General features: G+C 39.2%; 1 protein-coding gene across 5 annotated transcripts in view; it reads left to right on the top strand.

Annotated features, from left to right (window-relative positions):
* shisa6 (shisa family member 6) overlaps nt 1-19,367 on the top strand; it is a 218,758-nt gene extending 199,391 nt beyond the window's left edge. For all 5 annotated transcript variants that reach the window (XM_072914099.1, XM_061967050.2, XM_061967048.2 and 2 more), the window contains 2 exons: nt 6,379-6,482; nt 14,983-19,367. In XM_072914099.1, the coding sequence (XP_072770200.1) occupies nt 6,379-6,482; nt 14,983-15,828 (950 nt within the window). In that variant the 3' untranslated portion in view covers nt 15,829-19,367. The remainder of the gene's footprint in view (nt 1-6,378; nt 6,483-14,982) is intronic.
* Nucleotides 19,368-19,737: the final 370 nt, after the last annotated feature.

The raw sequence follows: 19,737 nt of genomic DNA, 5'->3' as shown, positions 1-19,737 counted from the left end.
CAAATAGAAAAGAGGCATTACATTTTTATTTAAATTGTATTTGATATGCCATTGATATTTTTTAATTATTATTATTTGAAACTTGATTTTGCATGTCACTATAAAGTTATATAAGCCTTGCTTGTTCAATATTCAATGCAAAACTTGTTTGGGTCCCTATTAAAAGGTTAATTTGTTCAAACTTGGCCTGCGGCTTTGTTCAGTTTTAAATTTTGGCCCACTCTGTATTTGAGTTTGACACCCCTGATCTAGGATATACCACAGACCATGTGGAACACATTGTCAGAGTTTGTAGGTGACGAACCCCAAGATGCAGAGAAGGTGGAAGGCATTGTGCGGGAAAACATGATTTAATGTTCATAAAATAAAGGAAAAAACACAAACCAGGAACTAGGAACAGGAAACAGGATGCCAGGAAAACAGGAACTGGAAGACGAGGAACAAAAAGACAGCAAGCTACAAACATCTACAATAAATAGCTTACCGCTACCGCTTACAGCTACACTGGCATCGACAAGTAGGAATGACAATAATCCAGCCCTGACTGGAGGGGAAGGCAGGTTTAAATAGCAGCTGGCTGATTGACACCAGGTGTGGCCAGGTGCCAATCAGCCACAGCTGAGGAGAAGCAGCACTCAGGGAGACAATCAGGAAATGAAGACAAAATAAAAGCGCTGACAGAAAACTAAGACAAACGCAGAGGAAAAACTAAAACACAGTCAAACTGTCAGGGACAAGCCTGACACACATGGAACAAACGAGGAAGGCACTTGAGATGTTTTTTTTTACTGAAATACTACAAACACATGCCGAAGATGTTTTTTTTTTTCAAAATGTATTACCCATCCATCCATCCATTTTCTACCGCTTATTCCCTTCGGGGCCGCGGGGGCGCCGGAGCCTATCCCAGTTACAATCGGGCGGAAGGCGGGGCACACCCTGGACAAGTCGCCACCCCATCGCAGGGCCAACACAGACAGACAGACAACATCCACACCCACATTCACACACCAGGGCCAATTTAGTGTTGCCAATCAACTTATTCCCAGGTGCATGTCTTTGGAGGTGGGAGGAAGCTGGAGTACCCGGAGGGAACCCACGCAGTCACGGGGAGAACATACAAACTCCACACAGAAAGATCCCGAGCCTGGGATTGAACCCCAGACTACTCAGCAACTTTGTATTACTTATTTAATAAACCTGTTCTGCTATTGTAACAAACACATCACGTCCGGCTAACTGCAGCAGTTTTAAAGGACCGTGGATTTCTTGAAATGTCGTAAGAAGAGTTACATTGTAGTATTGGACTAATTGGTAAATTACTTTAAAATCAGCTTTGATGTCAACGACAAGCTTTTGTAAATGAATCAGAATCAGAATCGTTTTTATTGACATTGTTTGAGAACGAGTTCACAAACTAGGAATTTTTCTTCGGTGCAATCGTGCAACATAAAACACATAACACAGAATAGGAATAAAAATGAGCTGTAACTGAGCTATCGGATCTTGTTATTGTTCATGAGTCTGATGGCTTGTTTACTTGACACAGTGCCATTTTGTAGAAGCCATACCCCGGGGTACCGCTTGACAGGTTTCCTTTATGTCGATACCAGATATTTATGCTCTAATATCCATCCATCCATCCACTTTCTACCGCTTATCGATTCTCAAAAATCAAAATATCGATGCTTTTGATATTTCAATTTGTTTTAGATAATTTAAATCATTAACAAGAACACATAGTCTTGTCTAAATGAAACGGGGTCTGTGGGAAATAAATCTACGATAGGTAAGTGAGAAATGCGCAAGCGCTTTGGCACACATTCAGTCTGTCATTTGTTTATTTAAGAAAATGACTGGCAATTAAATGGAGTCACTCAGTGTGATAAAACAGCAAGTGTATGCACCATTTTATTGTAGGCTTTTTGAAGACACTACATACAGAGTTGAATATAAATAGCATAATACCATAATCTGTTTCACCCTGTGATTTTATATCGTTGGTAGATGAATCCTCAAGAGCAGCAACAAGTGAAACACTACTTACCTGACACAATAGGTATATTTTCACATAGCATTGCTATCAGATCGGTACCGCCGATATGAGCCTGATTTATATTCTGCTTCGGATCAGAAAGAAAATCAGTGGTATCGCACATCATGACTTCAAGTCAAACATAAAACTTTCAGGACAATTTTACAACATACAATGTTTATTATTTTGGATCCCCTTTTGCGTCCGCTGCAACATTTTCTAGTCTTCCTGGGGTCCACCATTAAAATTACAAATTAAAGCTGTACCTCAGTTTAGGAGCTTAATTGGTTCTGTGACAGAGCTCTTAACTCAAATCATTTGTATCTCAAATCACCGTCTCCCATTGAAATGAATTGAATCCGATTTAATTGGTCCTTTTGTCCCTCCAAGGCGCCACCATTTTACCATATAAAATGCCTTTTACAAAGAAAAACTAACTTGTAGATATAAATATTGTATACAAACAATACTATACAGCAGTGGTGTCAAACTCATTTTAGCTCAGGGGCCACATTAAGGAAAATCTATTCCCGAGTGGGCCTGACTGGTAAAATCATTGCATGATAACTTAAAAATAAAGACAACTTCAGATTGTTTTCTTTTTTTTAAATAGAACAAGCACAACCTGAAAATATACAAATTATAATGTTGTTGTTGTTTTTACACTTACATGTTGCAGTTAGTAGTGTTTTATCTTCCTTTGTCGTTATTTCTACTTTCTGAATAAATGATGTAATATTGTTCATCAGTGAAATAGGTGGAATTGAGTCTGGCAGAGTTTTAAAATGCTCCCATTGTTCTTCATTTTTAATCTATCAGAAGATGGAATTAATGATAATATAAATTATTATTATTATTATTATTTACCCATTTTCCTCAACTGATGTACTAACATCATGCGGTTTATTCTGTACATGTGTAGCATCTTCTACACCAAAACTTGTGAATTTGGGCTTATTTCATTAATCACACATGAAGTTGAAGGGGGATACAAATTATTTCAGCATATTTATGTCCGTCCAGATAATGTGTCCCCAGTCCTCTATCTTAACAGGGCACATAGCTCCGCCCCCCTAGCGACAGAGGACACAAATAATTGCTACTGTGACATTCAGTGGACACATTTAAAACAGCAGTTTCTTTCATTCAAAAAAGTCAGCTTATTTTTATACTTAGCAAACTCATCTCGCGGGCTGGATAAAACCTGTTCGTGGGCCTGATCCGGCCCGCGGGCCGTACATTTGACACCCCTGCTATAGAGTGTACTACGAACAAGTACAGTAGCAATGTCTAGTATTTACCTTTGAGAGCTGAACCTCTACGGTATCCTCTTCCATCTGCTTCTCCGTCAAACAAAAATCAGCAGCTTTTCCATATTTTAATGGATAAATGTCCTTTGTTGTTAAAACATTCTTAGCCGGCGTTAAACTCATTCTGCTTCAGTGTGGTGCAGACAAGCGGGAAAAACACAGTTACATTAATCTCCAGTTTAGGCTAATGCTGGCAAGCAAGACCAGATCTTTTGGGAGGATCTTACGCATACTTGCCAACCATCCCGATTTTCCCGGGAGAATCCCGAATTTCAGTGCCCCTCCCGAAAATATCCCGGGGCAACCATTCTCCCGAATTTCTCCCGATTTCCACCCGGACAACGATATTGGGGGCGTGCCTTAAAGGCACTGCCTTTAGCGTCCTCTCTCACCTGAAAAGGAGACTATTATATATGTCTCTGTTATCCATAGGTTTATCTATAACCCATAAAGTAGACAGGCACGGAGCTATTTCTCAGCGTGTGTTTATTCCAGCCGGCACATTAATACGCTGACACACAACATCTGGATTCCCATCATGCATTGCTTCAAAACTACGGCAAGTAGTAATGTCCAAAAACATAACAGAGACAAAGCAGAGGAACGAAGAAGAGACATGGCGACGACGAGTAAGAAGAAGAAGTACGCTTGCAAGTTCCAAAATGATTGGAAAAAATAATTTCAGTTCATCTAGGACAGCTCGAAGGGGAAGGGGTATGCTGCCTGCACATTTTGTAGATCAGACTTCTTTGATTGATTGAAACTTTTAATAGTAGATTGCACAGTTCAGTACATATTCCGTACAATTGACCACTAAATGGTAACACCCGAATAAGTTTTTCAACTTGTTTCAATCAATTCATCCATTGAACACGGTGGCCGAACGGATATACTCATTCATGAACGGATTATTTATATATATATATATATATATATATATATATATATATATATATATATATATATGTATATATATATATATATATATACCGTATTTTCCGGACTATAAGTCGCAGTTTTTTTCATAGTTTGGCCGGGCTCCAGTGCGATTTATATATGTTTTTTTCCTTCTTTATTATGCATTTTCGGCAGGTGCGGCTTATACTCCGGTGCGACTTATACTCCGAAAAATATGGTATATGTATGTGTATATATATATATATATATATATATATATATATTAGGGGTGGCCGATAATGGCTTTTTGCCGATATCCGATATTCCGATATTGTCCAACTCTTTAATTACCGATACCGATATCAACCGATATATACAGTAATGGAATTAACACAGTATTATGCCTAATTTGAACAACCAGGTATGGTGAAGATACAGAAATTTATAAAATAAAATAAGATAAATAAATTAAAAACATTTTCTTGAATAAAAAATAAAGTAAAACAATATAAAAACAGTTACATAGAAACTAGTAATTAATTAAAATTAGTCAAATTAAATGTATTTGAATTTGGGTTGGTGCACTAATTGTAAGTGTATGTTGTGTTTTCTATGTTGATTTAATAAAAAAAACCAAAAAAAACCCGATACCGATAATAAAAGAAACGATACCGATAATTTCCGATATTACATTTTAACGCATTTATCGGCCGATAATATCGGCAGGCCGATATTATTGGACATCTCTAATATATATATATATATATATATATATATATATATATATATATATATATATATATATATATAAGAAATACTTGAAAATATATACCCCCCCATCTTCCGAATTCGGAGGTCTCAAGGTTGGCAAGTATGATCTTACGGGGTTCACTGTGGCATTTGCTACGCCTTTTGATGACGATGATGCTTGTGACTAAAACTTTTGCGTGTTACTTAAAGCACAACAATTAGCCCGAGAGACACTTATTTCTAAACACTCTTAGAGGTATTCATATACAGCCTGTAGCACAATAATATCACATTATATCCAGAAGTCTCAACTGAATTGAATACAATAGAAATGAATCACAATACCATGAGAATAGACGTAAATATACTCGGTGGAATGCACAAAAGTGTGTTGGAGGACCGAGCTGTCACAATGGGTTATTATGGGTTAATTGCAACTTATTGTCCAGACAGAAAAAACAAGTGTTTCCTGTGCTGGATGGTATAGATAACACGTGTTTGCTCATCTGGATTACGCCATTACACTCGCATTATACTTGAAAAGCAACATCTTGTTATTATCTCTCATTATGAATCGATTTGCGGCGCGCAGACGTGACTCGCCGCCGAATGGGATTTTTGTCGGGGACGCGTTATGACAGGTGGCGTGAACCATGCACGTACGTACAGCTCACACTCAAAGGTTGTCTATGAATTTCAATAAGGCGACGTCTGGTCCGTCGTGTATTCCGCCCGTTTTTTTAAATGACACCCCATCGTCGACTGTGTAAGATGATTAAACACTTGTGTCAGCATTCCCACACACACACACGCACACACACACACGCACACACACAAATATGGAAATAAATGAATGTGTTTGCAATAATGGATGCTTCTATTTTGAAAGTGGAGGTTTTGTATTTCCTTGCATAATTGAATGCATGGTTTTGTGTGGCATGGGGTTGTTGCTACAGTGCATGGTTGTCTATAACCGTCTTGGGAAGTTTTCTGCTCCGTATATAAAGTCGCGTTGTGTGTACATGTTTGAATCCTATTCGACAGCATGTGTGTCATGTGACAGGACACTGTTCCGCACGTACGCCGTGTCCGTGTGGTATGGCAATGGTCTCCTTCCCCATGACCTTTGAGAATCCGCCACGTCTACTCTGTAGGCTTCCCAATGTGGGCGTGTGGATATGATGTGTCTGGCATGTGTAATACCCTAACGACTCGCCTTCTCTTCTAGTCCGCAAAGCTTGTAAGGGTGACAGCCTGCTTTTTTTCTATAAAAGAGAAACCATTTCCCTCTTGATCTTCTCTCTCATTCAGCACCAAGCTTTTCTCTCTGAACATCTTCCTTAACCTCTTGTTTCTGATTTTTCTCCCCGCTCATCTCCTCTGCAGCAGATAAAGAAGTGGAGGACTACTATTCTCGTAAACGCCACCTGCCCGACCTGGCAGCAAGAGGCACTCTTCCCCTTCATGTTCTTAAAATCAGTCAAGACCCGGTGGGTAAAACGGTTGATTTTTTTTTGGCAAGTCATCTTTCCATATTTGCATGTGTGAACATCCTAGTTGAACCTTTTAAAACTGAAGGACCTTGGTACCTGGGACTGCAGGGTAGTGTTGTCCCGATACCAATATTTTGGTACCGGTACCGGTACCAAAATTATTTCGGTACTTATCGGTACTTTTCTAAATAAAGGGGACCACAAAAAATTGCATTATTGGCTTTATATTAACAAAACATTTTACGGTACATTAAACATGTGTTTTCTTATTGCAAGTTTGTCCTTAAATAAAATAGTGAACATACAAGACAACTTGTCTTTTATTAGTAAGTAAGCAAACAAAGGCTCCTAATTTAGTCAGCTGACATATGCAGTAACATATTTTGTCATTTTCCATTCTATTATTTTGTCGAAATTATTAAAGACAAGTGGTAGAAAATGAATTATTAATCTACTTGTTCATTTACTGTTATCTGCTTACTTTCTCTTTTGACATGTTCTATCTACACTTCTGTAATAATCACTTATTCTTCTGTTGTCTGGATGCTTTACATTAGTTTTGGATGATACCACAAATTTAGGTATCGATCCAATACCAAGTAGTTACAGGATCATACATTGGTCATATTCAAAGTCCTCATGTGTCCAGGGACATATTTCCTGAGTTTATAAACATAATATAACTTAAAAAAAACGAAAGATATGTTGTGATGCCAACAAATATCGACGTAATCATAGTAGTATCGACGAGATATGCTACTGTACTTGGTATCATTACAGTTGTTGATAAACGGTTTTCGCCTTGCATAGTAGAGTTTTAACTTGCACTTACAGATGTAGCGACCAACTGTAGTTACTGACAGTGGGTTTCTGAAGTGTTCCTGAGCCCATGTGGTGATATCCTTTACACACTGATGTCGCTTGTTGATGCAGTACAGCCTGAGGGATCGAAGGTTACGGGCTTAGCTGCTTACGTGCAGTGAATTCTCCAGATTCTCTGAACCCTTTGATGATATTACGGACCGTAGATGGTGAAATCCCTAAATTCCTTGCAATAGCTGGTTGAGAAAGGTTTTTCTTAAACTGTTCAACAATTTGCTCACGCATTTGTTGACAAAGTGGTGACCCTCGCCCCATCCTTGTTTGTGAATGACTGAGCATTTCATGGAATCTACTTTTATACCCAATCATGGCACCCACCTGTTCCCAATTTGCCTGTTCACCTGTGTGTAAGTGTTTGATGAGCATTCTTCAACTTTATCAGTATTTATTGCCACCTTTCCCAACTTCTTTGTCACGTGTTGCTGGCATCAAATTCTAAAGTTAATGATTATTTGCAAAAAAAAAAAAAAATGTTTATCAGTTTGAACATCAAATATGTTGTCTTTGTAGCATATTCAACTGAATATGGGTTGAAAATGATTTGCAAATCATTGTATTCCGTTTATATTTACATCTAACACAATGTCCCAACTCATATGGAAACGGGGTTTGTAGATCCACCAATGGCGTTTGTTTACATTTTGACTCCGGTGAGCTACGGTGTGTAGTCAAATCAAATCAAATCAAATCAACTTTATTTATAAAGCACATTTAAAATTTACCACAGGGGTAGCCAAAGTGCTAGTGAAGCATGTTTAGCTATTCCTCGTCCTGCAGGGATGATACTTAAGATACGTAAGAAATTTACTTTATTTGTCGCCATGGAGGCGAGGATTAGTGATTAGAAGTAGCTAAAACACTGCCAACTGGAGCTGGACTTTAGCCGCCAGCAAGCTAGCCATGTCTTAAAGCACCTCTTCCTGAGAGCATTTCAGTGTTATAACTTCACCTTTATCATTAGTTTTTAAGCCAAAATGCGTTCGTTCTCCTTTTTCTGTCTACACACTGTGTCTGCTTGTAAGTACTCTGTGATTGTGCGCTGCCGAACATGCTCGTCTGCTCGTAAACCAGCAATGACACGACGTGACGACGACTGGGGAGCGGGGGAGGAGCGGTACTTTTCAGAGACGGTATAGTACCGAATATGATTCATTAGTATCGCGGTACTATACTAATATCAGTATACCGTACAACCCTAGTGCAGGGTTGTGTTTGTTTTGTAATGGCAATTGCTCAATATTATTAAAAATATTTACCCAAAACTGGAAGACCCTCAGCTCAAAACTAAACGTAACTGATTTTCAAAACAGACATTTCAAACCACAAGCACGCACATAAATGGGCAAATGTGGATAATAGGCGAACAGCCAAAAACAGAATACATTATGTCATTAATAGTTGCAGTGGTCACAAAACATTTGGTTCCCAAGATTCCTGGTTTTGGCAATGTACCAAAGCAATAGCAGCCAAAGAAAAATGAACAATGGCCATGAATGGCTCCTGCGCCACTCTCTAGACTCAGTTGTTTTTCATAGCTTTTTGTGACGTGACCTCAACTCTCTGAACAAACAACTTTATTTAGCTTTTTTAGCTTCCTAGGGAATCTGTGGCTCGTTACTTAAACTGTGCTCGCAAGTTAATTATTAAAAAAAAAGCACAGCTCATACAGTGCATCAAGTTACTCATGGGTTGAGCTACCACTGTATTTCTCCTAATATTTTCTGGATCTACCAGTAAAGTCCAAAAAATGGAGTAGTCTTTTGAGATGATGGGTTAGCGACCCCTGCACTTCCGCAACAGACATGGTCTAGCTTTAAAGCTAACACTTTTCATTCCAATGGTAAATTTTTAATTGTTTCAACACTAAAACTCACTGAACAAGCAGCTTTTGCAGTACACTTGCCAAGTAACATAGGTATTCAAATGTTTATGTTTAGGCTTTGCTCAAACTGCAGATCAATTCCGATTTTTTTGCCCAAATGTGCCATGTATCAGATTTGTTCCTGTCAATGTGAACAGGACAATTCCCGTTTTTTTTAAATCCAACCTACGCCGCTTTTGTATGTTGATATAAATCAGATATGTTTCCAATGCGACTGCACTCTGAAATTTCAGGTTGTGTTTATTCGACCTGTAGTCATCGAAAGGTTCTGCACATATTGGACATACACATGAGTCGCATATTTTTGGGGTAATAAAAGATACATAAAAAGATCAAATTTTACAAAAAATCTGAAATAGGGTTCATACCCTGCAGTGAGAACGTAGCCTTCCAGTAACTACCGAAGTTTCCTCTTTACTACGCTACCAACATTATCCAGGTATACTACGGGTGCAACGATTCGTTTTAACAACAATTAGATTTGATTCAGAATATTTTTTTGGAAGGAAGTGATCCGAAACAATTCAGTTCGTGGAAATTGATTAAAGGCCTACTGAAATGCAATTTTCTTATTTAAACGGGGATAGCAGGTCCATTCTATGTGTCATACTTGATCATTTCGCGATATTGCCATATTTTTGCTGAAAGGATTTAGTAGAGAACATCGACGATAAAGTTTGCAACTTTTGGTTGCTGATAAAAAAGCCTTGCCTGTACCGGAAGTAGTAGACGAGTAGCGTGACGTCACAGGTTGTGGAGCTCCTCACATCTGCACATTGTTTACAATCATGGCCACCAGCAGCGAGAGCGATTCGGAACGAGAAAGCGACGATTTCCCCATTAATTTGAGCCACGATGAAAGATTTGTGGATGAGGAAAGTGAAGGTGAAGGACTAGAGGGCAGTGGGAGCGATTCAGATAGGGAAGATGCTGTGAGAGGCGGGTGGGACCTGATATTCAGCTGGGAATGACTAAAACAGTAAATAAACACAAGACATATATATACTCTATTAGCCACAACACAACCAGGTTTATATTTAATATGCCACAAATTAATCCCGCATAACAAACACCTCCCCCCTCCCGTCCATATAACCCGCCAATACAACTCAAACACCTGCACAACACACTCAATCCCACAGCCCAAAGTACCGTTCACCTCCCCAAAGTTCGTACAGCACATATATTTCCCCAAAGTCCCCAAAGTTACGTACGTGACATGCACATAGCGGCACGCACGTACCGGCAAGCGATCAAATGTTTGGAAGCCGCAGCTGCATGCGTACTCACGGTACCGTGTCTGCGTATCCAACTTAAAGTCCTCCTGGTAAGAGTCTCTGTTGTCCCAGTTCTCCACAGGCCAATGGTAAAGCTTGACTGTCATCTTCCGGGAATGTAAACAATGAAACACCGGCTGTGTTTGTGTTGCTGCAGTCGGCCACAATACACCGCTTCCCACCTACAGCTTTCTTCTTTGCTGTCTCCATTGTTCATTGAACAAATTGCAAAAGATTCACCAACACAGATGTCCAGAATACTATGGAATTTTGCGATGAAAACAGACGACTTAATAGGTGGCCACCATGCTGTCCCAAAATGTCCTCTACAATCCGTGACGTCACGTGCTGACGTCATCATACTGAGACGTTTTCAGCAGGATATTACGCGCGAAATTTAAAATTGCACTTTAGTAAGCTAACTGCTTACTGCTGTATTGGCATGTGTGGCAATGTTAAGATTTCATCATTGATGTATAAACTATCAGACTGCGTGGTCGGTAGTAGTGGGTTTCAGTAGGCCTTTAAGTAACTTTTTAGCAAAAAAAACAAAAACAAAAAAACAGTGTGACTGTAAAATAAATACTGAATATTGGCCTAAACAGTTAGCAACTTATTATGAACATCTCTGTCTTTGCAAAAGCCCAAAGGTTGCCACACAATGGATTGCAATGGTGGCTTATTCATTTTTCGTTCGCCTGCTTCTCTTCCGGTAACCGACGTACTTGTTTTGATTAAAGATGGCGCCTGGTAATGATGTTTTAGACAGGCGACAGACTCGTGTAAAGTTTATGTCTCTATTCATTTAAAAATGCTAAATCAACTTTATATAAAGTCGAAGTCTGTTGTTCTTAGAGCCAATGTTTTCATTTTCAGCCTATTCCTTTCTCTGTCATTTTTTTTCTTTTCTTTTTGTGTGTAAATGTGTATGATTGTTAAATATGTACAATCTGTACTGTTAAACTGATCACACAAAATGGTTGATGGTTGATTATATGACCGAAATAAATGTATTTCATTCATTCATTCATTCATTCATTCATTTTCAGTACAGAAAAAAAATTCATTAATTACCTTTTTAAAACAATGTTAAATCAATATATATTGTCTAAAAAGGCCAACCAGCAGAGCACAGATCAATTTGAATTTGAATTTGAATCAGACTATTGATATATCATTCAATTGTTACACCCAGGCGTCCCAGGCACATAACAAAAAACAAAAAAAACACCAGCAAAAATTGGGAAAACAGCAAGAAGCACAATGAGAAAAAAAACTAAATGGCGACAAAATTAATTAAAATAATAAAATAGATGTCATATATATATATATATATATATATATATATATATATATATATATATATATATATATATATATATATATGTATGACTTGTCCAGGGTGTATCCCGCCTTCCGCCCGATTGTAGCTGAGATAGGCTCCAGCGCCCCCCGCGACCCCAAAGGGAATAAGCGGTAGAAAATGGATGGATGGATATATATATATATATATATATATATATAACTTAGAACTATATCTGTAGATATATAAAATAATAAATAAATAGATAAATAATGATGATTTGTTTACAAGACCAACATTTTCCATTTTGACTGAGTGTCCACTATGCCCTGTTAAAATAATCAGTATATATAATGATATACTCTAATTAAATATCAAAGTATATAAGCAAAGTATATTCATTATATATGAGTATAATATAATGATAGGGTGAAACCCATAAAATATGTACAGTATAACCTCTTACTTCCTATTCCAGTAATATAGTTAAATTAACTATACTATCTATTGCTAAAAAGGCCATATAACAGCACTGAGAGCTTCTTTAGTGTGAGCATGCAAGCGAATATCCACTATTAATATCCATTATTTTCTCTTGCATGTCATCATTAGTGATACAATACTTTTAAGCACTCATTTTAATGCAGGCAAAGTAAAACAACTATTTCTGATGAATAGGAGTGAATGTCTTGAGAGTATTAAAAATTGATTGTGGAAAAATATAGTCTGATTTTGATTCAGATGTATTAAAGTTGAGCATATATGTTGTTGTTTTTTTAATTAAAAAAGGATTCTAAAGTTTGTTAAAAAAATGAATACACACCTGGATAGACATGTTGAGTCTGTCTGTCAGCAGCAAATGTGCTGCTGCTTGCTGTCTGAATAGATGCGGTAGTGTAAAACACAAAATGGCAGAAATGTCATCTCTGCATAGATTGTAACTTTAAAGTGCTCTAAAGTCCTTTGTTCTAATTTATTGCAAATATCACTGTAATGTTCTTGCATTATGGTGACTGCAGAAATAATGACAGTTTGTTCCTTGAACTCGTAACTTTAATAACAACGCATCAGCGGCATCTCATAACTGGCATACATCCCTAGTCAAGTAGCAAATCGAATCTGCGTACCTCCTGTCTAGCAACGGGACTTCAAAATAAAATACCTTACGTTCTGGTGAACATCACAATCACATTCATATTGGATGTATTAAACCTCCACTTAAGAACCTTCAGTTTTGGTTGATTTTGGCAGCGCCAGTAGACCAAAGCGGTAGTGCTTTGGCAGAAGAACATTTCCCATGCTGACTAGCGCATATAACGTCATACTGACATGATATCCTCCGTAATATTACGTCTCTAATGGCTATGCTGATGTTAATTACCAGACACTATCAAGCAATGATCTTGGATTGTGCAACAAACATGACATGAGATTTTTTTCGAAGGAAGTAGGAGTGAAACGATCACGCTGTTGGCTATTTATTGCTACTACGCAAATTTCCGATAGCTAACATTAGCATTAGCATTTTGATTTGAGCATCAAAAGTCACTTACTAGACCAGCAGGAACAGAGCCAAGGCAGCATCGGTCTGAAATTCCTCGCCTTTGAGCTTATGCCAGTGAGTGAAAGCCGGGCCAATGTTGATCCTTGACTGTCCTTTTTATCCGGGCAAGGTCAGTTTTTCTTTTATTGTCCTCTCAGACAAAATGTTTTATTAGTAATTGCACATAGGCATTCTTCTAATTCCTTTTTGTTTTCTCACTTCCGTCTTATTATCGACTAGGGAAAAGAGGAGTGACGTATATCGTAAAGGAAGTCAGTACATTTGTAGTTTTTTGTGTGGCAGGGTTCCTGCCACTCCCCTCAATATCGCTAAATGCCAGTAAAAGCGATACAGACCCCCTCAGGCCATGACGGAGGTGTCATTCAACTAGCTGTCAGTCGATGTATCATCTCAGAAGTTATGAAAATATTTTATGAGGGTTGAAAAGTTACTTAGTGCTGCTTTCATGAATAAAACAAAGACAATGGGAAGAAATTCCTCAGAAATCTAAGTATGAACAATAGATCTGTTAATAACAACAATTCATACATTGGAAATGAAGGGCTGCAATGCAAATAGTATTTGTTTATCGCTGGAAAAATGAGTTTGGTACATTTCCCTTATGGACATTTCTTACTGCCCCCAACGTGTTGGGGCATGACCTGCAACAGTTGATTACCTAAAATTGTGGTGCATTTCAGCCATTCATTACCTAAAGAATAATGTTGTGTTGTTCGCGAACGATTCGTTCGAACGAACGAATCTTTTGAGTGAACGTACTGAACCGAATCACTTCATGAACTGATTTGTTTCTTTCTCAGTTCAGTTGAGCTCCGCCGCGACCATGCCGGTATGAGTGGAACTGGCGCATTCTGTGACTCACTGAACCCTCGACGTCGGCGAACGACGCAACCAGCTACTCATCATGTGGGCAGGGGGAGGGACTGAGCGAACGATTCGTTCACCGCGGATTAACGACATGAATCACTCAGTGAACGACAGAATCAGGACTCGCGAGCCTACTGACACAGAGAACTGACTGTCGCGGAGGAGGACGTCACATTGAGGCTCTCGTTCAGTCACTGTGCGCGTCGTTCATTGGGTGCTGAGGACTTGTGTCGTTCGCGACCTGCACACAGAACTGCTGCTGCAGAAGTGATTCAGGTTCACGTACTGAACTGTGCTGACTGTGGCGCTGTGTCAGTCACTCACTGACTGGTGTACGGCATGCACAGAGCTGTGTAGGGACTCGCGTTCACCCTATTGTCAAGCGAGAAATAGACGGGTACATTTTCATAGTCAGCCTTCATGCATCAACTACATTAGAGCCTTTTTTTAGGAGAAAGCAGGTGTGGCGGGATTTGATTCGGACAGATCAGTACAGTCTTTGGTGAATTTTTGCTATTGTTCAAGTAGGGTTTCATTTTTTTAAGGTTCATCAAACAGGCATGTCCACCAGTTCTACCATCAACACTGAGTGGTATTCCATGTCCAACACATATATCAAACATTCATTTGACACTGATCCAGCATCCTTAATTGAAACTCTAATAGTAAGAAGAAACTTAAGTAATTATATTCTACTCTGTCTTCTGTAATATGTTGAACAGCAGCAACAGCTTCAGAGCCAGGCCCAACAGTCCTCCATCTCACAGGTTTCTACCCAACCACAGTCTTCCCAGCAGTCGTCCCAGCAAAGACAAAGACCCCGTCGTGTCCAGAGAGCCATGTCTCAGGATCGGGTTCTGTCCCCACAGAGAGCTCCGCAACAGGAATACAACACATCCTCGAATGGTATGTCACCCTACGGAGGTCGGATCCTCTCAGATGAACAGCTGCTGTCAGCTGAACGTCTTCGATCCCAAGAGCGACTCCTTCCGCAGGACCGCCACACTTCCCAAGAACGCCTGTACACCAAGGACCGCATGTACTCCAAGGACCGATTGCTCTCACAGGATCACCTTTACTCAAAAGACCGTCACTACTCTCAAGACCGACTCTACTCACAAGATCGCCTGTACTCACAAGACCGCCTTCTGTCCCAAGATCCTCTCCTCTCGCCAGACAAGATGATGATGTCGCTAAAGCGCGGCATGGTCAGCAGTGCGTCCGGTGGGTTCTACGACATGGACAAGTCCATGTCACGTGCCATTTCGCACACAGACGTCTTCATGCCCACCACGCCTCTGATGGATCGCTACAAGATGACCAAAATGCACTCCCATCCCAGTGCCTCCAACAATGGGGGTAGTGGAGCCAGTGCTGGGGCTCTGACAGCGGCGCCCTCAACACACTCAAACACTTTAGCAATGAACCAGACTGTCACTAAGCGGCAGGCATTCGCCACAAGACGGACTCACACCGTGGAACAGCTCCACTACGTCCCCCAGCATCACCAGCAGCAACAGCCGCCGCAGCACTACCGCACTGGCAGCAAGACTGAGGTGACCGTGTAACTGCAACCGGGAAGTGCCTGAATTTCACGGACAGTAACACTACTGTGCCATTGGCTGAAGTAATCAGGTGTGCTCATGCTCGATTAGAATAGGACGGTGATGATTTAGCTTTCTTTGACCCACGTTCCAGGACCCAGAACATCAACTCGCTTACTGTGAGAGACCGGTAAAATGAGCTACACTGTATGCTACATCCAGAATACTTTAATTCAGGAGTTCTCCCTCTCACCTGCAAACAATCGCACCACTCTCTGCATTATCATTTCCATGCACAGGCCCTGGTCTCGTTCTGTGGGTTTTGGTGAAGAAACACTAATCTTTTCAAGCCGTGATCAGCCCCCTTTTTCCAAAAAAAAAATCTAGTGTATGACCTTTTCTGTAAAAGGGCTTTTCACTGTAAAACCCAAGGTTCCAATTCTTCATTGACTTCTGATGAACGACACTACAGCACCACATATAATGAACTATAAAAACATCATAAATATATAGATAAAATGGACAAAAAAATATTTGTACAACCCATCCTATTTATAGCTGTAGAGAGACGCTGAATTTGATGTTATTTGCACTTTTTGGTGCCTCTAACAGATGTTTCAATTTCTAAAAAATGACATGTGGGTTATAAAGCACAAATCATAAAAAAAAAAAGAATAATCATATTGTTACTGAATTTTTAGTGACGGCTAGGGTTTTTGTAAGGCGATGACAGTTACATCACCTCATAAAAGTGAGTACGCCTGCATATATTTTATTATATTATCATATTTCTTTATGGGGGAAAAATTAAGACACTTTGATACAATTTCAAGTAGTCAGTGTACATCTTGTGTGACTAAATTACTGTCCCCTCAAAATAACTCAACACACAGTCAATGATGTCAAAACCTCTGGCAACAAAAAGTGACTACAACCAAAAGAAGAATGTCTGACATTGGACTAAATTATTAATTTTCCCTGCCAAGTGTCATGTTTCAAGGTTTCAGGTGTGAAAAGGGAACAGGTGTGTCATATTTAGTGTTATTGCTCTTACACTCTCCCATACTGGCCACTGGAAGTTCTATTTAACACCTCATGGCAAAGTGAAGTGGAGGAGCACAAAGTCTGCAACATCCACCATTTTTGTGACATTGTCGTGGAGGAGTGGAAGAGGATTCTAAAGGCAACCTGAAGCTGTAATAAAATCAATGCCCAAGAGAGTTAAGGCAGTGCTGGAAAATAATGGTATCCACTAGTGCTGTGCAATATAACGATATAATGCAGTACAACATAAAAATGTCTATTGTACGATATGACTTATATCGTTATCTAAAAATGCGACTAATGTAACTGCAGCAACACTGCTTCTTTGCAGTGGCATTTTTACTTCACTTGAATTAACTTCACGGGAAGAGTCAGTATGGATGTCAACATCATAGCAATCTGCTACGAGCAGGCAGGGACAAACCCAACAGAAGCTAAGCCAACAAAACCTGAAGAGGAATTGCTGCCAAAAACGATGGACGATGAACTCCTTTGTTTAGCTTTGGCTCGGATTAACAAAAGTCAGTGGCCGCCTGAACGGTCATTTTTAAAAATATGCCGCCAACAAGTCGTTGCCAGTCACCTGAACACGTCTCATATTTTTTTATCACTCAAAGACACGTTATACGGAACAGTACGGAGACAGTGAAAAAATGCGACAAAATGTTAAAACCACAAAGTGTTATCACCGTCTATGACAAGCAGTCCTGTAGACACCAAGAAATGTCTCTAAAGTCTCTAAATTCATGTTTTGACATGGCTCGAGTATACACTGTTGAAAAAAAGGGTTGGCACTAAAATTGTCTTGTTTTGTTTATAATATAAGTAAGTACATTTTATTTATAAAGTGCTTTTCACAGATAAAATCACAAAGCGCTGTACAAAACATAGGTGAAGTAAAACAGAAATTAAATTAAAACAACAGGGGCAACATCATGAAAAGGATACAAAGTGGATTAAACATGATAGTTTAAAGGTGCATCAACTAAAAGCTTTACTAAAAAGAGAAGTTTTCAAATGTTTCTTAAAAGTTTCAACACTGTCAAGATCACGGAGCGACTGGTGCAAATTGTTCCAGAGTCTGGGAGCTATAGCCTGAAATGCCAGGTCTCCACGGGTTTTAAAACGAGTTTTTGGGATCTTTAGAAGACCCTGGCCTGAAGACCGGAGGCTTGGCCCTGAGGTGTAGGGGCATAGCAAGTCAGTGATGTATCATGCAACGCACGGAATGTCAAGACTAAAATCTTAAACTCAATGCGGAATTTTTAACTTGAAGCTAATGAAGACTGGAAAAAACGGGGGAGATATGGGCTGTCCTGGGTGAACCGGTCAACAGTCTGGCAACCGCATTTTGTACAGTCTGAAGTCTCTTTAGCGTTGACTTGTTGAAGAGAGTGAAAAGAAAATTGCAATAGTCAATGCGAGACGAAATAAAAGAAGAAAATATGACCAAAAGTAAAACTCATTTAATGTGTGCATAAAAATATAATTTTAATAACAAACACTATATCTTAATATATATCGTTATTTGGGATATAAATTACCCATCCATCCATTTTCTATTGCTTGTACCCCGCCTTACGCATTCGGGTACACCCTGGACAAGACGCCACCTCATCACAGGGCCAACACAGATAGACAGACAACATTCACACTCACATTCACACACTAGGGACCATTTAGTGTTGCCAATCAACCTATCCCCAGGTGCATGTCTTTGGAGGTGGGAGGAAGCCGGACTACCCACGCAGTCACGGGGAGAACATGCAAACTCCACACAGAAAGACCCCGAGCCCGGACTTTTATTGTGAGGCACACACACTACTCCCTGTGCCACAGTCCTGCCTAATTTACCCATATCAGGATATTTGTTTGTTGTCGATATCGCGCATGTATACAAGTAAAATATTGACACTTTGGCCCAATTTAGAAATTGTACTCACTTTTGTTGTGAGTGTTTTAGACATTAATGGCTGTGTGTTATTTTAGGGGGAATTTACACTAAGCTCTCCACTGACCACTTTATATTGTATTAAAGTGAAAATGTAATACATATTTGCAGAAATTTAAAGGGTGGATACTCACTTTTACGAGGGACTGTACTGTATATATATATATATATATACATACACACACACACACACACACACACACATATTTTGGGGGTTTACTTTGTTTCTAGTCTGTAAATAAGCTATACTAGAAAAAGTGTTTTTGGCAAATCTGAACTGAATGGACTTTGATTTAGACTGTCTGTTGAAAGTAGATTCTTCGAAAGAACAACTATAAATGATCACTGTTTTGTTAGTTCAGATTAGAACCCCACTTAACCAAGTATTTGACAGGATAAATGACTACTATACTGTGTGTGTCTTGCAGAACGTTGTAGTGAGAAAAGGAATGAATGTGTTGTTAATAACAGATATATTGCTCATACTTGGATGTATACTGTTCTCCATTGACATCCCCCAAGTTGAACATCATGGAAATGGATTATAATGCTTGTAGGAACAAATAAACCATCCATATTTTTCTAACTATTCAATATTGATTAAGCAGTCTGTGTTGTTCATTTTGATGATGACTGAAAAACCCCAAACCTAACCACATTATTCACCTACAAAATCAAATATATTTTGATGGACTTTTAGATATTTGTTCTTTTGATTAAAATGGTTTTAGTTTCTGCTGCTTTTTATTTGTTAATTGGAAGCATAAAACAATCACAAGTCAATATCAGTATGTATTTTCAGTATAATCAGTCAATCAAATTGGATTTCTATTGGCCTTAATCACAAGTGCCTCGAAGGGCTTCACAAGCTCATTATGACATCCCCGGATCCACATCTGGGCAGGGAAAAACAGAAAAAACCCAGACGGGAAAAAAGA

This window comes from Nerophis lumbriciformis, linkage group LG11 (genome assembly GCF_033978685.3).
Source record: "Nerophis lumbriciformis linkage group LG11, RoL_Nlum_v2.1, whole genome shotgun sequence".
In the NCBI taxonomy this organism is placed as follows: domain Eukaryota; kingdom Metazoa; phylum Chordata; class Actinopteri; order Syngnathiformes; family Syngnathidae; genus Nerophis; species Nerophis lumbriciformis.
The sequence above is the reverse complement of the archived record's forward strand: the minus strand, read 5'-3'. Positions and strand labels throughout refer to the sequence as shown.